The sequence below is a fragment of the Manis javanica genome, chromosome 4, assembly GCF_040802235.1.
Source record: "Manis javanica isolate MJ-LG chromosome 4, MJ_LKY, whole genome shotgun sequence".
NCBI lineage: Eukaryota > Metazoa > Chordata > Mammalia > Pholidota > Manidae > Manis > Manis javanica.
The window spans coordinates 113758579-113782895 of record NC_133159.1 but is presented as its reverse complement, the minus strand read 5'-3'; the positions used below and the strand labels follow the sequence as shown (position 1 = coordinate 113782895).

Here is a 24317-nt window from a genome sequence, read left to right as displayed (position 1 = left end):
CGACTTCCACCCCAGCTTGTGCAAAATGCATCTTGGCCTGAATGAGCTGGGTCAGCCCCAACTGTCCACTCATCTTTAATGATATGGACAAAATACAAATGGGAAAAGTCAGCCATGCTCTGCAGAGCCCTCCAGGGTCTGGGTGAGGGAGGCAGAAAAAGAGACCTCTGCCCTGCTTCTGCTCAGGCAACCCCGAGGTGCTCAGAGGTGACAGCACAGTGATGCCCACATTCTGTCCCCAGCACCCCAGGAGCCCTGGCACAGCAGGATGCCAACCTAACCACTGCTTTCAGGACAAGCGGCTTCCAGAGCTGACTAGCCTACAAACACAAAGCAGCCCGGGGACAGGAACAAGAGAACTTCTTCCTGCACACTGGCCTCGTTACAAAGCTTTTGATTCCCACAACACCTGCTTGGAGCTGATAGAGCAGGTATAAAAGAGAAAGCCTCCATTACAGATGGGATTTAAAAGGTACAGGCCAAGGCCAAGTCCAGAGCCCGAGATCCCAGCCCCACACCAGGCCAGGCCCTGCCACGGCTGATGGTCATGGAAGGTGAGGGAGCCTGAGGCTCAGGGCTCACGACAGGGCTCTGCAGGCTGATTCCCTGGTGCCAGCTCTGTCAGGATGGAGGCCTGTTCCAGCGCTGCAGGATGGGGCACCAGGACAGGTGGGTGTGAGGGCCAGCCTGGACACCACTTACCATCTTTGCTTTCCAGCCCAAGCTCCCTCAAGGCACTGGCAGCAGGAGGCTGATTCTGGCTGGGACTCTGAGAGGGACTCAGGCTGCTCCCATCTGGCTGGTCCTTACCCCGCATTTCTTCCTGCCAGAGTGTCGATTTGGTGGTGGGGACTTTCTCAGCACTGGGGATGCTGCTGCTCACAGTGACAGCCATCTTGGCTGGGCCTGGCTCCTGGGGGAGACAGCGGTCTCTGTGAGGACACAGGAGCACACAACCGAGCTGGCGCACAGGTCCTGGCTGCCTAAGTACTCCTGGGTGCCTGGATACAGATGCCAGGGGCCTGGAATCCCCAGAAGGGAAGGCTCAGAACAGAGATGTCCTGAGCAGGGCGGAATTCCTTATGGACCTCATTATGGCCTTTTCTCCAATGCAGGCCCAGAAGTGCCTGGTTCCACTGCCTGAGGCCAGGTTTGGCAAATGCATGGACCAAAGGGTTAAGATTTCTGCTTGGACCCCTGACACCAAACAAATGCAAATTCTCCCTCCTACTGAACGAGACAGAGTCCAGAGCAGCAGATCGGGAATTAAAGGTGAGACCCAAGCGACTGTCTCACAGTCTGTCATTCCCAGACTTCAGGTGCTTAGGACATGAGTAAGGGGAGACAGGAAGGGGTGAGGAAAGACCACCCACTGGGGTGAATGCAAAGCCTATGTGCACACAGCACTTGGGTGGCACCAGCTGTTGGCCTCACCCACCCTCCCCTTTCCTGTCCTAGGGAGCCAAAACAGAATATCCAGGAGTCTGTGCAGATGCAATTGCACTTAACCCCTCACACCTGCACTCATGCCCTGCTGCCCACCCACCAGCACCAGGCAGGTCCAAAGCCTGCAGCCCAGGTGGGAACAGTGTCAATCACATTTCCTCCAAGGCCAGAACTGGTGCTGCTCCACGGAGGAAGCATTCGTGTGGGAAGTACTTAACAGACACACAGAGTCCAATTCCAGAGCTCACAGCCAGCCATAACACCGGCAAAACGAGAGCCCAGACACGAGCTGTCCCAATGTGGGCCAGCTGTTGAGGGTGCTGCCAGCAGGATGGCTTTCGACCCTTTCAAAAGTGAAGCATCACACCAGTTAGGATGGCCAACATCCAAAATACAAGGAACAACAAATGCTGGGGAGGATGCGGAGAAAGGGGAACCCTCCTATGCTGTTGGTGGGAATGTAAATTAGTTCAACCATTGTGGAAAGCAGTATGGAGGTTCCTCAAAAAACTAAAAATACAAATGCCATTTGACCCAGGAATTCCACTTCTAGGGATTTACCCAAAGAAAACCAGATCCCAAATTTAAAAAGACATATGCACCCCTATGTTTATGCCAGTACTATTTATAGTAGCCAAGAAATGGAAGCAACCTAAGTGTCCATCAGTAGATGAATGGATAAAGAAGATGTGGTACATATACACAGTGGGATATTATTCAGCCATAAAAAGAAAACACATCTTATCACTTGCAACAGCAACAGATAGAAATAAGCCGGTGGAGAAAGACAAGTATCAAATGATTTCACTCATATGTGGAGTGTAACAACAAAGCAAAACTGAGGGAACAAAACAGCAGCAGACTCACAAACTCCAAGGGACTAGTGGTTACCAAAGGGGAGGGGTGGAGGTGAGTGGGGAAAGAGGGAGAAGGGGATTGAGGGGTATGGATAAAGTGAAGGTTCCTGTGGCCAGGATTCTCACCTGGCCCTGGTTGGCTAGCTCACTACACACGTGTGGGTAATATGTTATTATTGACTCTATATAGAAAGAGCTCCACCCAGTGGCCTGGGCAAAATGGTAGCACAGCTGCAGAAGAGCAGAGACAAAACTTGAGTGGTGGCAGTGCTGAGAACAGAGACTAAGACAGCTGCAGAGGCATAGAGGCCCAGAGAGGCAGAGACCAGCTTGCTGCATGCAGACTTGCTCTGAGTGGATGGGATTCTAGTGACTGACCTGCCACCATGGGAATAAAGTTGAGTATAACCCTGTCACCCCAAGAACATTCCATTACCATTCTTTGGTCACATTGAATCCATAGTGAACTTACCCAGGGCTGAAACCCATTGGCAAGACAAGGGGTATTATGATTGGCACACATGGTATATGTGTGGATCATGGTGAAGACAGTGTGAATCTGGCATCTTACTACACTGGACTGCGACTGCAATAGTGTGTGTGTGTGTGGGGGGGGACTTGATAATATGGGTGAATGTAGTAACCACAATGTTGTTCATATGAAACTTTCATAAGATTGTATATCAATGATACCTTAATTTAAAAAAAAAGTGAGGCATCTCTCAGCTGTCGTCCCCAACATGTGGGAGTTGTAATGGATAATGCCCACCTCTCACTCCCATCCTGGTGGCCAAGCTTATTTTTAGAAACCTACTTCAGGCCATCTCTGACTTGGGCCCTTGGTGAGGGTTATAGATGACACAGGTCATGTGTGTGTGGGTGTGCACAAGTGTAGTGTTAACTCCCAGGTCATTTATTAAGAGCCACTGAGCACTGACTATGCCCATGTGGTCCTCACCAACCCAACTTTCAGGGCAGGCTATCTGGGCTGACAGAGAAGACGGCACATCCACATTCACGTGGCCAGTAGGGGCAGAGGGGGGCTATGAGCGTTTCCATCCCCTAGGAGTCCCCAGGAGCAGGAAGAAGCCAGGGCGGGGGGTTTGCCTCAGATGGGCAGCCCACCAAGAAGCCCAGGTACACCATGTGTCCCAACGTGAGAAGACAGGTATCTCCCATGCCCAAAGCCTTCCTTAGCTTTGCAAGGATTTCAGGCCTTATGGGACAGGGTAAAGCCAAAAAAAAGGATTTACATTTCACCACACGCCCAGGAAAATACCCAACTGCCTGTTCGGTCAGAGCCGCCAGTGGACCTGACTCCCAAGCTGGAGATTCCCAAGAGTTCTGACCCACCACAGAGGCAGTGGATTTCTCACAAGAAAAGGGTGACAGTTTCTGACAGTTTCCCAAGAGCTCCTACAGAACCAGGCTCCAGTGACCAAGGAGATCGGAGCCCCAGGCCACCTGTCCCTCCTTCAGCATACTGCCCTAGCAGCAATACTTCCCTAAAGTAGAACTCATTCCAGGCCCCCTCCCAACAACTCTGGGCCTTCTGCTCAAAGGCCAGAAGGTGGGCATGGCCTGGTGGGCTGGAATTTTTCCTGCAGAGCTGGGTGGGGGTGATATGAAGAGCATCCTCGGTGAATCAGTCCCCTTTATGGAGGAGCTGGCTGGGCTGAGGGTAGGCAGATATTGCCAGGATGGGCCAAGAGGAAGAAGCAGGAAGCTAAGCCTGTGAGGGAAGTGCATTGGCCACCGGTGCCCAGCCTCACACTGTGGGTGAAATGCCTGGGCATGCACACACGCCTCTCTGAGGCTTGGAGTGACCCCAGCACTGCCAGAGATGCCCCGAATGCAATGGAAATTCTAGACCCGGGATCCAAAGGACCTTGACTGGGAACTGGGAACATAGCCTTCCTTTCTTCTTATGGGCTCAGAAACTAAACAGGAACCTATGAGAAGGAGCGTTCTGACCTGGAGTGGGCTGCAGTAGCAGGCCCCAAATAGAAAACAAGATGAAAAGGAGAAGAGGCCACACAGGCCACTCACAGCACCTATGTGGGCTGGGAATGGACCAGGGTACTGTACTAGGCGCACATGTGTCCAGGTGTGATGCCTCAGCTCACACCAAGAGAGAGGCCTGCTGCTTTACAGGTCTCTGAAGAAGAGCTGAGAGCAAGGGCTGAGACCCCAGGGTGCTGGGGAGGTGGGAGAAGTGTTTCCCAGAGCGCTATCTACCTGCTGAACTGAGCCCCTTGACTCACACACCTGGTGAGGGAGACAGAGGGCCCCAGGCCTTGCTGGAGTCCAGCACTGTGATTTGGGGAAAGGCTGTCTGCTCCCCTGCAGCTCGATCCTCACCCACCCTCAGGACCAGGTTGGGTCTCTGATGTGCTCCACACCTGTGCTCTCCATGGCACCAACTCCCCACTGCCTGAGACACCCTTCTCGAAGTGGGACCCTGAGCTCTCTGCCTGAGTTCCTTGAATGCAGGAAGGAGAACGATGCTTCCAGCTTCCCACTGGTTTGATCTGAAACTCTCCCAAACCAGGGAGAAAGATGCCAGACATGGGGGTCTCGGGTTCTTGCCTCTTTGGAGGCCCCTAAGGCTTTAGGCTTCACCCATGGCCCTACATATAGGCAACAGAATGCCCTCACCATCAGGCTGTGGAGGGAAGGCTTACCCAGAGGGAAGGATATCCCAGTTCTCCTCTGGAGAGGTCCCACATCACCCCATGAGACTGACTCACAGCTTTCAGAAAGTAGCAGCCTCAAATGTGATGCTCTGGGGGTCCAAGGGGTCAGGTGGAGGGAAGAGGGACCCTGCCAGACTGGATTCTGCCAGGGCTTGGGAGGGGCTGAGCAGAGGAGGCTGGCATCACAAGTGCCCTGGGCTCCAGGAGAGGCTCAGGGGAGTGTGTGATCACCCACCCTGTGATCACATGGCTCCTGCCACCAAATGAAAATGTGAAGCTCATCCAGAGCCAGCAGTATTTGGGAGGAGGGGACAGCTGGAAAGCAGGGACACAACCAAATTTCCCAGGCCAGGCTGAACGTGTCTTCCGCACATGCAGCTGCCTTGTTTGAAGGCAGGAGCTCTGCTCTAGCACTGTTCCTAAGGCATCACTATGGAAACCCAGTGTGACCATAAACCCCATTATTCTGCCTCAGATTATTTCTCTCAAACCAGGCAGCTTTGGGGGATATGCATGTGTGTCTGCTGTTCCCCAGCAGGAAGCTCCATTTTCAGTCTCTAGGAATGACCCTGATTTGCATTTACTGACTTCTTGCCAGGTACACTATCTTCCAGGGAATGGAGGCCTGGGACTCCCTGGGAAGGGTGGGTAGAGGGCCAACAACGACTGCCAGCTGAGAGCAGGCCCAGGGTTGCACTCCCTCAGGGTGAGGGCCTGCGCATCACCTCAGCGCAGGCACATCCAGCAGAGCACGAGGCAGGTGTGGAAGAGAAAGGGGACCCAGGCTAGCATGAACCTCCTGGTCCTGCCCAAGCCAACCTATGCCACTCAGCGAAGCAGAGAGTGGCCAGCAAGGAGGCTGAGCCCCAGTAGGTAGTCAGGTTCTGCCACAGTCTGGGCCTTGCAAGATGCCCAAGGGATCCCAATCTCCATCCCGCTTACAGGGTCGCTGTGAGGCTCGATCAGGCAAAGCAGGAACACTTGGCAACAGTAAGGTTTGGAGTGAAGAGGAAAGTACCATTTACTGAGCACCCACAGTAGCTCGACATGTCCTTTGATGTTCACAATAATCCTATAACTGGATTTCAACAGGCTCATTTGTGAATCAGTTCACTGAGGCACAGAAAGGCTAATTCATTTCACCAGGGCCTCCTAAGTGTGAGGAGCCCGGCAGGGAGATGCAGAACCCTTTATGGTCCCCTCAGTCTCTGCATCCTGGCCAGGGGAGGGAAGGAGGAAGACAGAGGCCTTTAGAAAATGGGCCTGGTGGGACCACCCCAGCCACCTCCCACTCTGATCAAATGCGAGTTGGGAAAGGGGCATGAAAATCAGAGCCAGTGCCAGAATTTCCCATTCCCATTTGCAGTGCAGGATCCTGGTCCCCTGAGAGCCCCTCACTCAGTTGGGACACCCCTGCTGGCCCCCTTCTCAGCCTACTGCCTGCGGGGTCATCTCTGAGCAGTGCGTGCGGCCCCAGCCTGCTCTGCTCCCAGCTGCCCCGCCACCACTAGGACAGCCAGGGGAAGTAACACCGCAGGCTGCGCTGTTCTGCTCAGCATTTGCTTGCTGGCTGGAAATCTCCTGAGCAGCATACAAGCAGGCCACCCTGGCCCCGCAGTAGGTAGAGCCCTGGGGCAGCCCACAGCCCGTAGGAGGGAAGGAGAGGGCATGGAAGCTGATGACAACCTCAGCCCTGACGAATCGTTCCCTCCCTCCCAATTCTAGGCCTGGTCCTAAAGGCCTTTAACCTCCCAGGGCACTGTCACCTCATCCTAGCTCCACTGAGGGGATGCTGCCTGGCAAACCCATTGCCTACCTGTGCAGTGGGTGGCTCCACTTTCCGCTTCTTCTTTTGGTTCTGCTTGTTGGTCCTGGGATAGACCATGAGCATCTCCAGCCATCTGGGGGGAGATGAGCAGAAAGCACAGGGTCAGACTCCTGCCCTCAGGGACTAGGACCCTGCCTTATTGGGTGGTCCAGGCACGAGGCCTAACACTTCCTACCTGGAGGTGCCTGCCTAGCAGCCAGGCCTCCAGGCACCAGATCAGGTCAGAGCACCACCCAGATTACAGCCCATCACTGTCAGGGAAGTGCCAGCAGTGCAGCCCAGGACAAGCACAGGCCGTGCTGGGACCAGGTCTGCTGAGCCTGCCATGACCACAGCATAGTGTGGGCCCAGGGGTGAGGCGTGCTCAGCCCGAGGAATGGCAGGCTTGACCAAGGCCTCAGAACACAGGGGCACATCCCTGTTTCCATTACTGACCCCCTCTTTGGGGCTTAGACTTGGCTTTAAAACTGCTCTCCCAGAGCAGATTTGGCTAGCATAGACAGGAAACCAGGGTCATGTTTCGAACCAACGTCCTGCACTTTAGGGAGCTGAGCAGCTAACTTCCCAGACCCAATCACTCACCTCTGGATTCCCCCGAGCAGTGAGGGTGCTGGGCACTTCAGCTTTGGGGATGGCCTGGCAGAGCTGCCCAGGGACCCTGCCTAAAGCCTGCAGGCTGGAAGGTCCACTCTGGACCAGTAGCAGGGAAGGCAGAAGGGGGTGGAGATGGGAGGCCTGGATACAGATCCAGCTCTGATACTTTCTAACCATAACCTTGGATGACTCCTACTCCTCTGGGATTCGGTCTCCTCACCCCTGAAACCAGGGCCTGAGTTAGGCCATGACAACCACAACTTAGGTCACCCACCTAGGGGAAGCGGACAGGGGCAGGGGAGTGGGCAAGAGAAGTGGCAAGTCACCGACACAGCTGCCTCAGGGTGCCAAAGGTTGGACAGACTGTCCATGACTCCCCCGCTGTGTCAGCCTGGGGGAACAGTGTGCCCCTGAGCCCACAGATGAGGCTACTGGCAGCAGCCATGCCAGGTGGCAAGGGAGAGAAGAAGGAGGCAGAAGTCTGTCCCAGGGGCTCATCGTCCCACCTGATCCCTAAAGGAGGCCAAGTGTTCCAGTGGGTGGAGGGGCTGAGGAAGCTACTGCACTGGGTCACAGCAGGGGCTGCAGGGGCCTGGGGCAGGTGCTGCTCTGAGAGCCCTGCCTACTGGGCAGGGATGGGCAAGGCCCAAGGCCAGGATGGGGAGAGGGGAAAAGTACTGATGACTTCTGTGGCTCTGGGTGTGCCACGCAGCCACAGCAGACCATGCACGCTACATGCAGGACCTGAGGGCACACACCTCTGGTAACTTGGCCTAATAACGATCTTGTTTACCAAGCTGCATGGGAACGGCAGATGCTGTGCACATATACACAAGTGACCACAGGAGAGGACTCAGGACAGAGCTGAGGACCGTGGCCTGTGCCAAGTGCCTAACAGAAGGACTTAGGTTACCAACCAGAGACACTGTCAAATGCCAGACAGCATCAGTGCCCTAATGCCACCACTACACCACTGACCCTGTTCCCCAGCTCACACCACCCTCAGCCTACTGGGGATCTCAGACATTTCTTTCCCATCACATCTGGGATGCTCTCCATGGGCAGACCTCTCCGTGGGACCCAGCTCCCCAAGAGAGGGTTAGATCTCCCCAAGGAATCCAGCTGGTTAGTGGGAATGGCTCGGGTGAACTGCCACATGAAGCCATGGCAGCAGGCGTGAGCCAAAACATGTGCACAGTTCCATGCTATCACTCATGCCTGCAGGGCACCCTCGTCTCCAGGGCCTCAGTGTCCCAACTACAGAACAAGGGCTCTAGGGTTAAGGCAGGGAAAAAGCAGAGTCAAAGAGGTCCTCGTGTTTGCCCCCACGAGTTAGACATGCAGACGTGCCTCTCTCCAGGGGACGAGGACTCGGGGTGAGTTGGCACCCCAGCAGAGGGCCACTCAGCTATCCCATAGCACAGCTCCGGCCCTCTGCCCCACCCCTACCCCCATGGTGTGGATCTGAACTGAGCAGAAACTGAGTGTTCTGGCTTTCTCACAGGGAGGCCTTAGCCAGTGCTCAGGCTTTCATTCGTCAAAAATGAAGGGCTTCATGTTCTCATTCTATTTGTGCTTCAGTGATCAGCACATACCCCCAGCCCCCCGGATTCAGTTTCTCCCAAAGCCTTCTCAGCTGCATCTGCCTCCTCAGCCTTACAGGACAAGTGGGAGTCGCCAAAACCCAGCATCCCACTCCCCGCCAGGCCTGTAGCACCTGCTCGCTGTGCATGTGGCTGCGTCTCTCAAATGTAGAATGAGCACAGAGCTGGGAGCAGAGGCCACAGGAGCAGGGGCTCTTGGGAGGCAGACACTGCAGGGGCTCAGGAATGTGGAGCTCAGCCCCCCTGGACCATCAGCTGTCTGAAAACCTGGGCCCCCCTATCCATTTCCCAGGGCTTTCCTTAAGCCTCTGCCCACGGCATGCTCAAGAGTGGGCTGACCCAGAGACTTCCTATTCTCTGCACTTGGACAAAGAAGCCAGGGCATGCAGTAGCACTGGAGTGAATGCTGTGTGCAGGCCCCAGGGACAATGAACAAGACCCAGCCTCCACCCTCAAGGGCCTACCACTGGCTAAGAAAGCCAGACATCCACACAGATCACCCCATCTTTTATAAGAGACAGCTAACGGAGGCAGGCACCTCCAGGGCAGGGCTTCCCAGAGGAGCAGATGCTCCGGCTGACTCGAAGCCTGGAGGAGAGTGGCTGCTCACAATGAGGGAAGGGCAGGAGAGAAGGCACAGAGCGGGAGGCAGGGTGGGGTGTGGGGGCGAGCCTGCAGGGCTGAAGGGGCCTCCGAGGGACCTGGCCCCAGGTGATGGGGCTTTAGGCAGGAGAAAGGCAAGGGACTGAGCCCCTCATGGTCAGCTGATAGACAGCTGTGGTACAGTAAGAATGGAGGTAGAGAAACCACTGAGAGAAAGGCCTAAAGATGTGGGGCCAGACTCCTGGGTGGTGACCAGGCATGTGGTGGCACTGTGAATGGGACAAGTGGAGACATACTCAGGGAAGAAAGCGGTGGTGATGCTGCCCAATCTGTGCTGAAGAGCCCTGGTCCACGGCAGGCAGGGAGCACCTCCTTCTGAAACGTGCAGACTCACCCGCTAATGATCTCCTTGGTCTCTGCCCGGATGAAATGCTCCTTCTCAGGGGTCAGAATGCACAGGGAGAACTTCTGGCCCGTCCGGCCCTCCCCGTCCACCACATCTGTGCACTGGTTCATGTTGATGGTGCCCTGAGGGAGGGTTGTGGGCTGTAAGAAGAAGACGGGGCAGGCGGTCACTCAGGCTGGCTTTAAGGGGAATATCCCCGGGGCGTTTCCAGTCCTCACTGCTGTGCGGACCCCTGTCCCAGAGGCATGGGGTATGCTCTGCCTTGCCCTGGCCCTTCCAGCCCCACCTTCCACCCACCCATCCCGCAGGGACAGGCCTGCTCTCCTCCAAAGACATCCAGTTGGACACTCCTTCCCGGCTGGGAACAGTATGCCAGCCAGTACCTAGGGGAGGGGACAGCTCTGCAAGGACAGCTAGGGTGACAGAGGCAGCCAAGAGCCTGGTCTCAGAGGGGTTACTGATCCAAGAAAGTAGTGAGAAAAAGCTCCAGAGGAGGTGGTTTCAAAATAGCAAAATTATTTTTAGAGGCAAGGAGGGGGCCAGAGAGAAGCCACATCCTTGAAGGCAGGCTGGGGCCACACATATTGTGAATGCTTTAAAGGTAGGCCCGGCCTGCTCAGGGCAGGTGACCCTGCCACCCTTCAGGGCTGCCCGTGAGGAGCTGCTGCAAAGCTGCCTCACTAGCACTGGAACAATAAATGATAAATTTTTTCCTCTTCTTACAGCACTGAATTAGGGATACAAAACCAAAAACAAGAAAGGAGGCTTTAAGAAATTCCTACTGACTGAGATGAAGGGTTAGCCAAGAGGACCTTCTAAAGACAATTTGTCAGCCTGAATCTTCTGGCCTCTCATTTCCCCACAGACATGAGGATGCTTTTGGTAAGGACACAGGTTGCTATGGCCGTACCATAAGACTTGCAAAAGGCTCCTGCCCTGGAGCCAGTCTAGGCACTACCTTAACATTCCTTGCTGACAGCTCTCACAGGGAGGAAAGCCTTGGCCAGGACCCCAGGTGGCCAGGTGGGGCAGAGTCTGCCTGCTACCCACTTCCAGACAGCTGCCAGCTTCCCAACTGAGGACCCCCAAGAGCCTAGCACTTCCTTGGTCCCCTTTCTGCAGAAGCAGAGTGGGAGGAAAGGCTAAGGGCAGTGGGCTGGGAGGCTGCCTCATTGGGTGCCTCCCTCCTAGAGCTCTGAGAGTAGGCCCTACCTGCACCCCACCGCCAGCTCCCTGCTGCCAGGCAGAGGGAAGGGGCCAGTCTGAAGATCAGGATGTGGAGCCTGGTGTGGACACCAAACTCAGATCAACAACTCCCCACTTTGGAAAACCTTCCCCATCTGCTCTGGGCTCTCCTGCAACCCAGCAGAGGGGGTCCTCAGGAGCAGTGGGCATGGGAGGTGGCCTGGAATGTATCTGCCCATCTCTGGCTGGGGAGGGCCCCACATACCTAGGGCCTAGGGCCCCCTCCCCAGGAGGAGCACTGTTCCCACACCTGGAGGAACACTGTCTCCAGCACAGGGCAGAGTCTACATGGTCCTTCTTTCTGACCCCTTGCTCCAGTTCCAGCCCCTCCACTCTTCAGAAGTCCAACCTCAGGCCTCCTCTGGCATCATGCCAGCATCCCATCTGAACTCTCTTTGGGCAAACTAAGGGTGGCCACCTCCGTCCTATTGGAGCTCAGACACCCCCATGCAGAAGCATAGACCCCCTACTGGTCCCAAGAAGGTACTGGGTTTCTCTGAGGTAGATCTTATTGCATGTGAAACGAGGGTACAATGCCATGACCACAAGGCCAGGAGCAGTGACATGCGGGCTTTGTGGGCTTGCCTAATAGACTATCTCCAGAGCAAGCTGGGGTAGGACTGAAGAAAGGAGACAGAACAGCTGAGGGGCTTTTCCAAGGTAACTGATCCCCCCTCATTTGCAGTGCCCACCCCAGCCCTTAGGCCTGCAGTCTCAGAGTCCTGTCAGCATGTGCCCACCTGTGACACGCAAGTGCACATCCTCGGTGAGTTCTCTTTCTGTGCCACAGTGCCATTGCCTTGCAAACCATAACACGTGCAATATGCAGTAAGTTATAGAGATAACAAAGCACACCAGTAGAAATTCTAACATTTCTAACACCTGGTGGGGGCCTGCAGGCACACACTCCTGTTTGAAGACTATTGTCCCAGGAATTAGGGTCACCAAACTGTTCACCATACCCTCTCCCATACCCAGTGACTGGATTCACTGGGCACATGGCCACCAGCTACAGATGAGATTTCCCAGCCGGCCCTGCCAGATGGACGTGGTCATGAAACTCAGTCACTGCCAGACTTCCGACAACCTCTCTGAGCCTTAGTTTCTTTGTGTATAAAAAGAGAATTCTACTTCCTACCAGAAAAAGCTTCAGAAATGTCAATATAAAGGGAAAGCCATTAGACGGTTAAAGAAAATGAATGTTTATATTCATTCATTAGAGGCTGGCAATACTGTCACCCCCCCCCCCTTTGCCCCTTCACTGTTCTGCGCTCAACCACATCTCCTGCACTCAGAGCCGGGGCAGATCCTGCCAAGGGGCTCCACCTATGTGTCAGGATCTCACAATTACAACCTCTTCCATGCGTCCTTAAATATGACTCACCACGAGGTAGGCATTATCTAATTTGATTACATATACAGAATAAGGATCAGAGAGTAAGCAGTGGTCATAAAAGAGGGGGAACCCGGAAAACTGGCTCAGGTATGCACTGCCAACACTGTGAGAATAGTTCTTTGAGTTTCAACAGTGCCACCTGAGGGAGGAGGCATGCTTGCCCCACACTTCACATGTGATTCCTGAGTAACTGGCTTGGCCCAATGTTCCCTCTCACTGATTCCCACAGCCCGAGGCTGGCAGTACTGTCACCCCCCTTTGCCCCTTCACTGTTCTGCATTCAACCACATCTCCTGCACTCAGAGCCAGGGCAGATCCTGCCAAGGGGCTCCAGCTAGCTCTGGCCTAGTCTGGCTTCCCTCCCAGCCCACCTAGGAGCAGGTCACACCCATCTGCATTCCCAGTGCTGACAGCCCACTCTGTAACAGTCCACTGCCGGCTGGGCTGACCTTGTGCTTTTAGAGCAAGGGCAAATATCTAGGCTGTAATCCAAATCCAGCCAGAGGGACCCCTCACCCTAATGAGTCAGCAGCAAAGCCAGTTCCGGATGACAAGCTCTCTGCCCTAATTCTGCACCTCCATAGCTTAGGGACCTGGGCCTCCTATGAGGCTGCATCACCTAGTTTCGCTCATTTCATTTCCAGAAAAGGGACGGCCATCTCCAGGCCATGCGACTCTGCTCTGTTGCTAAGTTACCAGTTCAATCCTTACCCCAGCAATGTCACCAGATGCCCTCCAACCATCTGGGGGCCTTTGGTCATCTGGCCTCTACTCTGTACCAGCTAAGATGCCAGAGCTGCTACAGGGCTAACAATGGTTTAAGCATGAGATGACAAAGCAGGAGGGCACAAAACAAGGACATGACCACACCCCACTGAGAACCCAGCCTTCCTACCTCTCATCTGCTCACTAGCCCATAAGGAGGCCAAGGGAACCTCTGCCCTTTGAGCCATGGCACCTGGCAGAGGCTTGTTCAGGGAGATCCTGCAGGGCAGCCTCATCACCAGGGCACCCTCCACCCCATCCTGGCCCAAGCAAGTGTGTGTTAGGGCAAACAGGCCCCCTTTATATTTTGGTGGATCCTGAGAATTTGGGAAGACAAGATGTTAAGAGCCAGAGGGACATTAAGAAAGTAGGGAAGAAATACATTCAGGGGCCATTTAGAGCTATCAACAGGAGGCTTCTCCTCCAGGCAGCTGTGCTTATAAAATCAGAGGCCAGGTGAGGTGTGGATAGAATGGGAATTGTCTGTTTTATCCCCAACTCAGATAGGAAAACAGTCCCACAGAAACAAAGGCTTTCCCCAGGGAAAAGAAGCATTCACAAAACCTCAAGGTCAGAAAATGCCTTTCAAAGTGAAGCCCAGTGCCACACAGGCTGAGGTCTCCCAGTCTACTGCGCACATGCACATGTGAAATGAGAAATTATGAAGCAATAATTTTACATGTACTACACTGCATATTCTTGTGTTGTACTCACTGGAGCCCACCTGAGGAGGTGAACAGCACTGCTCCCGACAGCAGTTGGCCAGCGCATGCACACTGGCCAGGAGCCAGCGCTCAGTGTGCTCCAGGGAGGACAGGAGGGGAATCTACCTCTCGGCAGAGCTGCAGCAGGACATGCTGGCTTGGGCAGGCTCCAAACAAGTAGTTATGGGTAATGAGTCATTCACCCTGATGACAGCCTCAGGAGGCAGGCATAATGATGGGCCACATTTACAGATGTGCAAGCTGGGGCTCAGAGTGGTGAAGGGACCTGGAGCCACTTGGGACCACCCAGAATAAGTTCCTATCTTTTCTCACTGGTGTTTGCAACTGTTTTGCACAATGTCCATGGTTACTGGTAGAACCTACGTGTTCTGACCCAGTAGAGGGCTCACTGCCCTGCAGACAAAGGGACCAGACAAGGCCCAGCAGCAACACAGATGCCCTCCCCTTCCCCCTCCCCAAAGGGGATGGTAGTAGCACCCAAGCTCCCTTACAGAGGGCCTGGTGGGCAGCTAAGCTGAACTCTTGGTTAGGCCACTCAAGCCAGGTCCAAGGAGAGGCCATGGCTTTTCTTCAGAATTGAGGAGGTCAGACTGCAATTGTCTGCAGAAGGAAGGGGGCACTTGGGAGCACCTGCAGGCACCACACTGTTGCAGGTGCCTCTGGAATCCCACATCCTGGGAGGTGCTAGTCAGGGTTAGAGACCTTTTCCTGACTTTTCCTGCTATTGCTAAGCTGCTCAGAGTCTAATGAATCAAGCCCCTCTCTCAAGAGGCAGTGCTAGTAACCATACCAAATGCCACCTAGGTGCAGAATGGGCCCCCTGACTCTCAGTCCTCCAAGGTCACCATCCTCCCCAGTGAGCAGTGTTCTTCAAATGGATATCCCCAAAGACAAAGTTTTCACAGGAAACTGGAAAGACCCATGGAAAAGGAGTCTTAAGACATTCCAAAAGATCCTGATCCCACCCAGATCTGGAATGAGCAAAGCCCCTTCCTGGCCCCCTCTGACAGCTTAGAGAAGCCCTAAGCCTTTCCTGGTGGGGGCCCCTGGAGCAGCAGGGATGGGTAAGGAGCTGCAGGAGGCACCTGCCTGGCAGAATTTCCTTCCTCCCATTCCTTGCATGGCAAGAAGCCATCAGTTACCTGCCCAGCCATCTCCTCAGCCTCCTACATATTCTATAGTCCTTGTGGTTTATGGGGCAGTTTCCTGGCCATCTTCCACACTGGAGTACCAGCTGCCTAGTGCAGCTCCAAGGCTGAGATGGGCCTGTAGCCTCGCTTCAAGTCCTTGGTGCCACATCTGTTCCCAAGATCTCACACAGGCTCCTTTGGAGGAAGCTATGACTCTGCACCGCACCCCCACCGCCCCAAACACACACATACCCTGCTCCTTAGGTCACCAACATGAAACTTACCTGCTACATTTGGCTGCCCCTGGGAGAATGCTCGGCCAGCCAGGCTCAGGGCTATGGCACGGGGAGCTGTCCCCTGGGTGCCCAGCACCCCAGGAGAGGAGGGAGGGTTGGAGCAAGGACAACTGCACTCCCAGATGCATTGCCCTTGCAGAGGCACAAGGATCTAAGACTGAGTCTGGGGGTTACGTTTCTTGAGCCCACTAGCAAGAAGAGCTCCACCCTTGGAACAGAATCCCAATGCGCCATGCAGCATCTCTGTAATCTTTGGAACATTGCAAATTGTGAGATTCAGTTTCCAAAAGGGTAAAGTAGGGGTAAAAATATATCACTTCCAATGTAAAATGGAGTAACTGCTGTGGAAAATTGCTGGTGGAGCCTCAAAAAGTAAGACATGGAGTTACCGTAAGACCCAGGAATTCTACTCCTAGGTTTATACCCCAAAAAACTGAAAACAGGTATTTAAACAAAAACTTGCAATAGCTAAAGGGTAGAAAACAGCCTAAATGTCCACCAATAGACATATGGATAAAGAAAATATGGTATGACCACACAACAGAGTATTATTCAATCATAAAAAGAATAAAATGCTGAGACATGCTTCAATACAGATGAACCTTGAAAACATTATGCTAAGTGAAAGAAGCTAGACACAAAGAGACAAACACTGTATGATTCGATTTTGATGAAGTATCAGCAAGTACATTCACAGAGATAGGAAGCAGACTGGCTACCAGGGTCTGGGGGCAGAGGGGTGGGGGATGGGTGTGGGATTTCATTTGGAGCAATGAGAAGTTCTGGAACTGAACAGTGGTGATGGCTGCACTTTACTGAGTGCCACTGAAGTCTACACTTTAAAGTGGTTAAAACAGTGAATTTAACAGTGTTAAAATACTCTGTGTATTTTAACAATAAAAGAAATCCCTCACCTGACAGGGTTGTCACAAGACCAGAGATGACGCTGTTCCCATGAAGCAAGGGCGCAGGGCAAGCAAACAGCCCGGAACGCCTCTCCTCTGGGCACAGTGCACACAGAAGAGAGCAGGGCTAGCACACAGCCCAGGACACCTCTCCCCTGGGCGCAGTGCGCACACAAGGGCTCAGGGCTAGGACGTGGCCCAGGATACCTCTCCTCTGGGCGCAGTGCACAGACAAGAGCGCAGGGCTAGCATGTGGCCCAGGACAACTCTCCCCTGGGCACGGTGCACACACAAGGGCGCAGGGCTAGCACGTGGCCCAGGACGCCTCTCCCCTGGGCGCAATGTGCACACAGGGTGCAGGGCTAGCATGTGGCCCAGGATGCCTCTCCCCTGGGTGCAATGCGCACACAAGGGCGCAGTGCTAGCACGCGGCCCAGAACGCCTCTCCCCTGGGCGCAATGTGCACACAGGGTGCAGGGCTAGCATGTGGCCCAGGATGCCTCTCCCCTGGGTGCAATGCACACACAAGGGCGCAGTGCTAGCACGCAGCCCAGAACGCCTCTCCCCTGGGTGCAGTGCACACACAAGGGTACAGGGCTAGCACGCGGCCCAGAACGCCTCTCCTCTGCGCGCGGTGCACACACAAGGGCGCAGGGCTAGCACGCAGCCCAGGATGCCTCTCCTTTGGGCACAGTGCAGACACAGGGGTGTAGGGCTAGCACGCGGCCCAGGACGCCTCTGCCCTGGGCACAATGCGTACACAAGGGCGCAGGGCTAGCACGTGACCCAGGAAGCCTCTCCCCTGGGTGCGGTGCACACACAAGGGCGCAGGGATAGCACACGGCCCAGAATGCCTCTTCTCTGGGCACGGTGCACACACAGCACTCCCCACCAAGGCAAGAAGACAGGGCATTCAACATATTTTCCTGAACAACTGCCCATGGTAAGAAGGGAGGAAAGGCTGGGCACAACTGTCTCTCACCCTGGGGTGGAGAGAAGGTCAGCAGAGTGGAGAGAGAACTGGCCCAGCTGGACCGGAAGGAGCTCTAGGCATCATGGACAACCCTCTCCCTGACCAGGGAGGGAAAGCTAGGCCTCTGTGCTGATGATGGAGGCAGCTGCTGACCCTAAGATGCTAACAGCAGGCTCTTGAAAATGATGGGCCCAATGGAGGTATTTATCCAAGGGCAGCTGAGCAGCTCAGATCAGAGTCTGGCTTCCCAGACACTTCTGCAGTCTACTCTCCCAGGCATGGCACTCAGCACCTTGGTACTGTTCAACTATGGGAACCCATGGCTAGGCCACCTCAGGCACACTGGTTTCCCTGCGGTCACCAGCAGGAACTTCCATGAGTCTCTGGCTCAGCTGCTCGCAAAGTCAAAGGCCAAGCTCTCTCTCTCTGCCCTGTGTCTGAGGCCCCCAACAGCTCCAGCCTCACCTCCAGCCACTGCTCACAGGCCTAGGTGACCCACAGCCACCCACTTCACAGGCCTCCTTTGCAGGCTTCCCCCAGGGGAAATGCTTGCCTCACAGCCCTCACCTCCTGGATGGATGCCCTGTCCCCTCTGAAGAGAAGGATCCCTCCTGTAGTCCCATATCCACTTACGGGTCAGCTATAGCAACTAGCGGATGAAAAAGTTGAAAGGCAAGATGTAAGTGTGGTGATACCACATAATTCCATTTATATGAAATGTCCAGAACAGGTAAATCGACAGAGATGGTGAGTAGATCAGTGGTCACAGAGCTGGGGAAGAATTAAGGAGTAACAGCAAAGGAGTGCAAGGTTTCTTTGGGGGAGGGTGACAAACGTTCAGAAATCAGATTGTGGTGATAGTTGCACCACTCTGTGAATACATTAAAAGATAATGACTTGTATACTTATAAAGAAAACAAAATATTGCAGATACAGAAAATAAGCAAGGTGGGTGTGGCTGCTGGAAGACTAGGCCCTTCAAGAAGCCTGTGCAGCTCTTCGCAGGCACCTGCAGGAAGATCTCTCAATGCCCACTGCCTCCATCCCAGGCCTGCAAGGCATCTGATGCCTCTCCCCTGCCCCAAATTCTAGAGCAGAAACTGAGGCCCAGAGAGGCATGAGAACTGGCACCAGGTATCGGACTCTAACCTGCTCGACAGACTGCCTCTCCTGTAGAATGAGCCAGGGAGTACAGTAGCTAGGGCCTAGGAGCTAACTTCATCTACTAGGCCCTGACAACATGAGTCTCCATGGAGCACAGACCTAGCACTCTGTCAGAAGGTGGTCCTTGCCAGAGATGATACTGGCTGAGCAGGTGCTCCGACCCCTAGGAGGTCCTCCTTTCAAGACCCAGCTCTGGCCTCATCCAGAAGCAGTGTGGGCTGAGGCGTTCAGGGCTTCCATGGGCTTGGCAGGAAGGTGCCCAGGAAATGTGGGAGCATGTGTACCCCCAGCAGCAATAGCTGCAGCCTTGGAGCTGCAGGAAGAGGAGAGGAACAAGGGAGAGGGATGCTGTGCATGCTGAGGCACTCTGGGGGAGCAGGTGGGGGTTGCAGAAACGACTCAGTCAGGGCTCTGTCCACCAGCCAAACTCCCTGCCTTCCTAGGGCATTATTAGGGTTGGCTACACTTATTTTTTTAAGAGAGAAAAGAACAAGGACCCTTTTCACTTGCTGCCAAGGCTAGGAAGTTCCTTCTCACACCTGCTGTGCTAGACTGGCCTACTAGCTCAGGCTACTGGCTGGGCAGCAAGACGCGGTAGCTCTTGCCAAGCAGCCAAGGGGCCCCTGCCAGGGAAGCTTTCCTTGGGAAACCATCACCACCCAGCCAAGGCTCATCTTGCCCCTAAGACTGGGGCAGAGGAATGCAGAGAGGAACAGATTTCAACCCCCTCATCCCACCCAGGTGCTTTCATCCCCCTCACCCCACCTAGGTAGGAGGACTGCACAGGAACCAAGTGTCCACTACACCATATAAAACAATTAACATCAACTAGGTCAAAGGCCTAAATGTAAGAACAAAAGTTATAAAACTTATAGAAGATGACCAAGGGCAATGGCTTCATACACTGCATTTGACAATGATTTCTTGAATATGATACCAAAAGCACAAGGAACAAAAGAAAAAATACTAGCTGGGCTTCATTACAATAAAAATTTTTGGGTCTCTAAGAACACTATTAAAAGAAAGAAAAGGCAACCCACAGAATGGGAGAAAACATCTGCCAAGAACACATCTGATAAAGGATTAATATCCAGAATATATAAAGAACTCCCACAACTCAAGAGCAAAAAACCAGGAGGGGAGGCGCTCAAAATGGCGGCAGAAATCTCTTCCCAAAACCATGTATATTTTTGAAAATACAGCAAATACAACTATTCCTAAAAGAGAGACCAGAAGGTACAGTACAACAGCCAGGCTACATCTACACCTGCGAGAACCCAGCATCTCACTAAGAGGGTAAGATACAAAGCTGTGACGCAGTGGGACCTGAGCCTTCACCCCACCCCAGCCCACTGGCAGGAGGAGAAGAATCAGAGTGGGGTGGGAGTGGAAGCCCAGGACTGCTAAATAACCAGCCCTAGTAACCTGCACTGGGAGCACAGGCACACATTGCATAGTGTACTGAATATTAGAGAAACAGAAAACTAACACCCAAGATGGAGACTGCGGGCAGATCCCCACAGCCAGGTCCCCTGGGACAAAAGAAAATGGGCACTTTTTAAAAGTCTTAAAGGGACAAAGCCTTAACAGCCTGACAAAATCGTCCCAGTACACTTAGCCCAGCAGGCTGGGAACCTTAAGGAACTTCAGGTGCCCTAACCCCCTGGATGGCAACGCAGCTCTGAAGCCCCTCATGGCGATAAGCAGCCTGCTGTTCATTCCCCGGTGCCAGCGCTGCAAGCAAACTGGGTGACCCACCACTACTGCAGACAAGCTGGGGGCAGTCCTGTGCACAGCAACCACCCAGAGTCTCCTCCCAGTGTGCAGCCAACCAGGACAGATCCAGAGGCTGCTGCCTACGTGCAGCTGCCTGGCACAGGCAGAGGAAGGAAGCCGGCACAAGGTCTGGAAGGCACGAAGGGGCGCCATTCTCACAGGAGAAAACACCTGGTGCATGTGCAACCCCTCGCAGTGCCCTAGGCTATCCCGAGGGCCGCCCCGCCCATGGCAGCTCAGGGAATTAATCCAGAGACTGCTCCCAGTGTGCAGGTAAGCGGCACAGGCAGGGGAGAAGGGTAAGGCGACCAGCAAGCAGGAAAGGACTTTGTTCTCCCAGCTGATACACGTGCCACCTGCCAGTGATCACTTCTATCACCATGAAAAGGGAGAAAAACCTGGTCCAGTCAAAAATCACTCTAACAACACCAGAGAGGAGGCCTGATGAGATAGATATAACCAATCTTCCTGAAAAAGAATTCAAAATAAAAGTCATAAACATGCTGATGGAGCTGTAGAGAAATATGCAAAAGCTAAGGGATGAAGTCTGGAGGGAGATAAGAGAAATTAAACAATCAATAGATGGACTTAAGAGCAGACTGGATGAGTTACAAGAGACTGTTAATGGAATAGAAAACAGAGAACAGGAATACAGAGAAGCTGAGGCAGAAAGAGATAAAAGAATCTCTAGGAATGAAAGAATATTAAGAGAACTGTGTGACCAATCCAAACGGAACAATATTCACACAATAGGGGTACTAGAAGAAGAAGGGAGAAAAAGGGATAGGAAGTCTTTGAAGAAATAATAGTGGAAAACTTTCCCAAACTGGGGGAGGAAATAGTCTCTCAGACCATGAAGGCCCACAGATCTCCTAACACAGGGACCCAAGAGGACAACACCAAGACATACAATAATTAAAATGGCAAAGATCAAAGACAATGACAGGGTATTAAAGGTAGCCAGAGAGAGAAAAAAGATCACCTACAAAGGAGAACCCAACAGGCTATCATCAGACTTCTTAACAGAAACCTTAAAGCCCAGAAGAGAACAGTATGATATATTTATTGCAATGAAACAGAAGGGCCTTGAACCAAGAATACTGTAACCAGCACAATTATCATTTAAATATGAAGGAGGGATTAAACAATTCCCAGAAAGCAAAAGTTAAAGGGAATTTGCCTCCCTAAAACCACCTCTATGGGGTATTTTAAAGGGAATGCTCTAGATGGAAGTACTCATAAGGCTAAACAATGTCACCAGAGAAAACAAAATCACAGCAAAGAAACCAGACCAACCAAATACTAACTAAAGGCAAAAAATAAAAGCAGCTATCCACAAAAGCAGTCAAAGGAAACAAAAAAGAGTATAGAATAAAACACCTAACATATAAAGAGGGGAGGAGGAGGAATAAGAAAGGAGAGAAATAAAGAATCATCAGACTGTGTTATAATAGCGTAATAAGTGAGTTAAAGTCAGATGGTTAGACAGTAAAGAAGCTTCCCTTGAACCTTTGGTAACCATGAATACAAACCCTGCAATGGCAAAAAGTACATATCTTTCAATAATCACCCTAAATGTAAATGGACGGAATGCACCAATCAAAAGACACAGAGTAATAGAATGGATAAAAAAGCAAGATCCATCCATATGCTGATTACAAGAGACTCACCTCAAACCTGAAGACATGCACAGACTAAAAGTGAAGGGATGGAAAAAGATACTTCATGCAAACAACAGGGAGAAAAAAACAGGTGTTGCAGTACTTGTATCAGACAAAATAGACTTCAAAACAAATAAAGTAACAAGAGATAAAGAAGGACAATACATAATGATAAAGGGGGCAGTCCAACAAGAGGATATAACCATTATAAGTATATATGCACCCAACACAGAACCACCCGCATACGTGAAACAAATACTAAAAGAATTAAAGGAGGAAACAGAATGCAATGCATTCATTTTAGGAGACTTCAACACACCAGTCACTCCAAAGGACAGATCCACCAGACAGAAAATAAGTAAGGACACAGGGCACTGAACAACACACTAGAACAGATGGACCTAACAAACATCCACAGAACTCTACACCCAAAAGCAGCAGGATATACATTCTTCTCAAGTGCACATGGAATATTTTCCAGAACAGACCACATACTAGGCCACAAAAAGAGCCTCAGCAAATTCAAAAAGACTGAAATTCTACCAACCAACTTTTCAGATCACAAAGGTATAAAACTAGAAATAAATTGTACAAAGAAAACAAAAAGGCTCACAAACACATGGAGGCTTAACAACATGCTCCTAAATAATCAATGGATCAATGACCAAATTAAAACAGAGATCAAGCAATATATGGAGACAAATGACAACAACAGCACAAAGCTTCAACTTCTGTGGGACGCAGTGAATGCAGTTCTAAGAGGAAAGTATATAGCAATCCAGGCCTATTTAAAGAAGGAAGAACAATCTCAAATGAATAGTCTGAAGTCAAAATTATTGAAACTGGAAAAAAAAGAACAAATGAGGCCCAAGTCAGCATAAGGAGGGACATAATAAAAATAAGAGAAGAAATAAATAAAATTGAGAAGAATAAAACAATAGAAAAAAATCAATGAAACCAAGAGCTGGTTCTATGAGGAAATAAACAAAATAGATAAACCCCTAGTCAGACTTACTAAGAGAAAAAGAGAATCTACACACATAAACAGAATCAGAAATGAGAAAAGAAAAATCATGATGAACACCACAGAAATACAAAGAATTCTTAGAGAATACTATGAAAATCAATATGCTAACAAACTGGGTAACCTAGAAGAAATGGATAACTTCCTAGAAAAATACAACCTTCCAAGACTGACCAAGGAAGAAACAGAAAATCTAAACAGACCAATTACCAGCAACTGGAATTGGTAATCCAAAAACTACTCCAGATAAAAACTCCGAGGCCAGATGGATTCACTTCTGAATTTTATCAGACATATAGACAAGACATGATACCCATTCTCCTTAAAGTTTTCCAAAAAATAGAAGAGCAAGGAATACTTCCAAACTCATTCTATGAAGCCAGCATCACTCTAATACCAAAACCAGGAAAAGACCCCACCAAAAAAGAAAATTATAGACCAATATCCCTGATGAACATACATGCAAAAATACTCAGCAAAATGTTAGCAAACCGAATTCAAAAAATACATCAAGAGGATCATACACCATGATCAAGTGGGATTCATCTCAGGGATGCAAGGATGGTACAATATTCGAAAATCCATCAACATCATCCACCACATCAACAAAAAGGACAAAAAACACATGATCATCTTCATAGATGCAGAAAAAGCATTCAACAAAATTCAACATCCATTCATGATAAAAGCTCTCAACAAAATGGATATAGAGGGCAAGTACCACAACATAATAAAGGCCATATATGCCAAATCCACAGCCAATATCATACTTAACAGTGAGAAGCTGAAAGCTTTTCCTTTAAGATCGGGAACAAGACAAGGATGCCCACTCTTCCCACTTTTATTCAGCATAGTACTGGAGGTCCTAGCCACAGCAATCAGACAACACAAAGAAATAAAAGGCATCCAGACTGGTAAGGAAGAAATTAAACTGTCACTGTTTGCAGATGACATGATATTGTACATAAAAAACCCTAAAGAATCCACTCCAAAATGACTAGATCTAATATCTGAATTCAGCAAAGTTATGGGATACAAAATTAATACACAGAAATCTGTTGCATTTCTATACACTAACAAAGAACTAGCAGAAAGAGAAATCAGGAAAACAATTCCATTCACAATTGCATCAAAAAGAATAAAATACCTAGGAATAAACCTAACCAAGGAAGTGAAAGACTTATTCCCTGAAAACTACAAGACATTCATGAGAGAAATTAAAG

At 51.5% G+C, this 24317-nt stretch overlaps 1 protein-coding gene across 13 annotated transcripts in view; it reads right to left on the bottom strand.

Moving 5' to 3' along the window:
* The window catches only part of MPRIP (myosin phosphatase Rho interacting protein), a 160328-nt gene that overhangs the window by 65725 nt on the left and 70286 nt on the right, over positions 1–24317 (bottom strand). For 12 of the 13 annotated variants that reach the window (XM_073234690.1, XM_037019524.2, XM_037019523.2 and 9 more), the window contains 3 exons: positions 10023–10174; positions 6816–6900; positions 703–913 (listed from right to left, as the gene is read on the bottom strand). In XM_073234690.1, the coding sequence (XP_073090791.1) occupies positions 703–913; positions 6816–6900; positions 10023–10174 (448 nt within the window). The remainder of the gene's footprint in view (positions 1–702; positions 914–6815; positions 6901–10022; positions 10175–24317) is intronic. The other variant, XM_037019529.2, reaches the window with a different exon arrangement.